The 2,266-nt window shown below is 38.4% G+C and overlaps 1 protein-coding gene across 1 annotated transcript; it reads right to left on the bottom strand.

The window, feature by feature from the left end:
* Nucleotides 1-47: 47 nt before the first annotated feature.
* Nucleotides 48-1,690, bottom strand: LOC110444230 (transmembrane protein 2-like; the record flags this gene model as incomplete). Its single annotated transcript, XM_021488628.1, has 4 exons — nt 48-181; nt 744-883; nt 1,018-1,090; nt 1,554-1,690. Coding segments are annotated over 4 exons (484 nt in total), but the record flags the coding sequence as incomplete, so codon positions are not given.
* Between the last annotated feature and the right edge of the window lie 576 nt (nt 1,691-2,266).

Genomic DNA, 2,266 nt, shown 5'->3' with positions numbered 1-2,266 from the left:
TTTTTTTTTTTTTTCATTTCCTTAAATCTATGACTTAGGTTAATTACATGTTGTCAGTGGGTATAAGGTCGCCAAACAGTTGTGCTGCTCCAAGGTTGCCTGTTATTGTTGTCCATTTCTCCCCGCCATCCTCCAGGAAAAACCCGTGACCGATGCTGTCGAAGCAGACATTATCCATCACCTAAAACATATTATCCATCGTATACACCAGATCAGTATCGTCCAAACAATTACGTTAGTAATTAATTTAGAAAGGATATTTAATTACTCTCAATATAATTAGGGAGCAGGGTTAATTCCTTTAGCCCTTTCTTTTTTGGTGACATCAAGAGGGATTTGTTTATCATAACACAGTGTGACGCGTAGACTGCGATATGCAATGGGAAAACTTTATAAAAACAACAGTGATATACAGTACGTATCAAGCGGCATTGTTTACCATATCAATGAGTTGACGTATGCTCAGCGACACCTACTGAGTTTTGCTTACCTTTACTAGTGCAGTTTGACGCGATCAGTCGTACCTGTTGTGATTATTTTACCGTAGGAGTGTAAACCATGGCAACTGCCTAAAATTGTTTATAATTCCTTAAGCTTTACATTTTCGAACACAGAGACACCTCGCGGGCAAACACTTGCATTTGCAGCGTGTGAAGCAACACGGTCACACTTTGTGGAGGTGTTATGAGCAGATTGGATTGTGACGTGAAGAGAGACGCTGGGTGGGAGTTGCATTTCCTTACCTGAACCCCGTGGGTGCCGTGTACGGTGACACATCTGGCGTACGATTGGTGGATTGCGTTCCCACGGGCGTATGTAGTGGAGGGGTAGAGATTCAAATCCTCCACATCTTCACAGAGATGCCAGTGTATTGGGTATTTCCCTACAACAGAAACGCTGCTTTACCAAAACAGTAGGGACCGACATTCATTTTGGATTTGTAAGACAATTGTCATCAAATCTACTAATTTAAACCGCATGATTAAAAGCGGAGTCTGAATTTTAATATTACAATACCTTCGGATTTAGACTGTCCCATATGTGTGAGTTCCGCGCCCTCAATGTGGAAGTCCTTAAATCCCTTCAAAACCTAAAAGCAGAATTATTTCTTATAAGTTAAGAAGCCTTTTGACTTTGGGATCCCTGTCCCACAATACTGTAGTTTTTCATATATACAGTAACCTTCCCTCCTTAACTTTTGTTTGGATATAGCTGTAGCACAATTGGACCCGGACCACTCCCGTGGACTAGGTAGCTCAGTCGGTTAGAGCCATAGTATAACAATCTGAAGTCCCGTAAGGTATGATTTGATTTTTTAGAAATGATTTATCAAAAGTTAAGCCGGAAAATTATTTCCAAACTTCAGTTACAGTTTTTGGCAGTGGTACGGGCATCCTTAAGGTAATATTGTGAAAAGCTCGTCAGTTAGCGAACATTTTCTACTTGATATATATGTAATGAATCAAAAATGAGACCAAAATACTAGGATCGCTTTAATGCGTTGAATTGCTTATTCACGTATTTAATTTGGCATGCCTTCTATACTTATTTACCTTGATATGACCGCCGAATTCGTCTGCAAAGTTTTCCATTACACCTTCAATCACCACATTCCTGGTCAGGACAGCAACCTCAGCTCGCATGTCCACGTTCTTGTAAATTTCTCCGTAGTGTGTAAATTTCGGCGCAACTATCAACAAGTTTTCAATTGATATTCATGAACTTTTAAGGCACTGTTTTCAAAACGGGGAAGCAGTTGCATTGTCTTACATTGCAAAAAACGTAAAAATGGTTCAGTTCATCACAAATTTACAAAATGGATTCATTTACAAAACGGATATCTACAGATCACCGGTTTATCCAAATAATGAATTTCAAAACTAGATATTTCGTAGATGTATATATAATGGTATATGCAAATATATTCTATAATACAATTACATATATATATTGATATAAATATATTGAGTTAATACAATTTACGTCCGACATTTAGATGGAAACTAAGGCAGACAATTACGCAGGATCCTTAGGTACATTCTACGTAGGGAAACAGATTTACTGCTATTGCACTCCTTACAATCGGTCTTGAGACGGTTCCTATTACATACACTAACTGTACACTTTAACCTAGTAAGTGTGACCTACTTATGGTCAATGATGACCTGATTACTGTAACATATACTGTATACACTGAACTAGATACCGTGACCTACTTACAGTCGATCCTGACATGTTTACTGTTACAGATACTGTATACACAGGA

The sequence above is a fragment of the Mizuhopecten yessoensis genome, unplaced genomic scaffold (assembly GCF_002113885.1).
Source record: "Mizuhopecten yessoensis strain PY_sf001 unplaced genomic scaffold, ASM211388v2 hete_36068310, whole genome shotgun sequence".
NCBI lineage: Eukaryota > Metazoa > Mollusca > Bivalvia > Pectinida > Pectinidae > Mizuhopecten > Mizuhopecten yessoensis.
The sequence above is the reverse complement of the archived record's forward strand: the minus strand, read 5'-3'. Positions and strand labels throughout refer to the sequence as shown.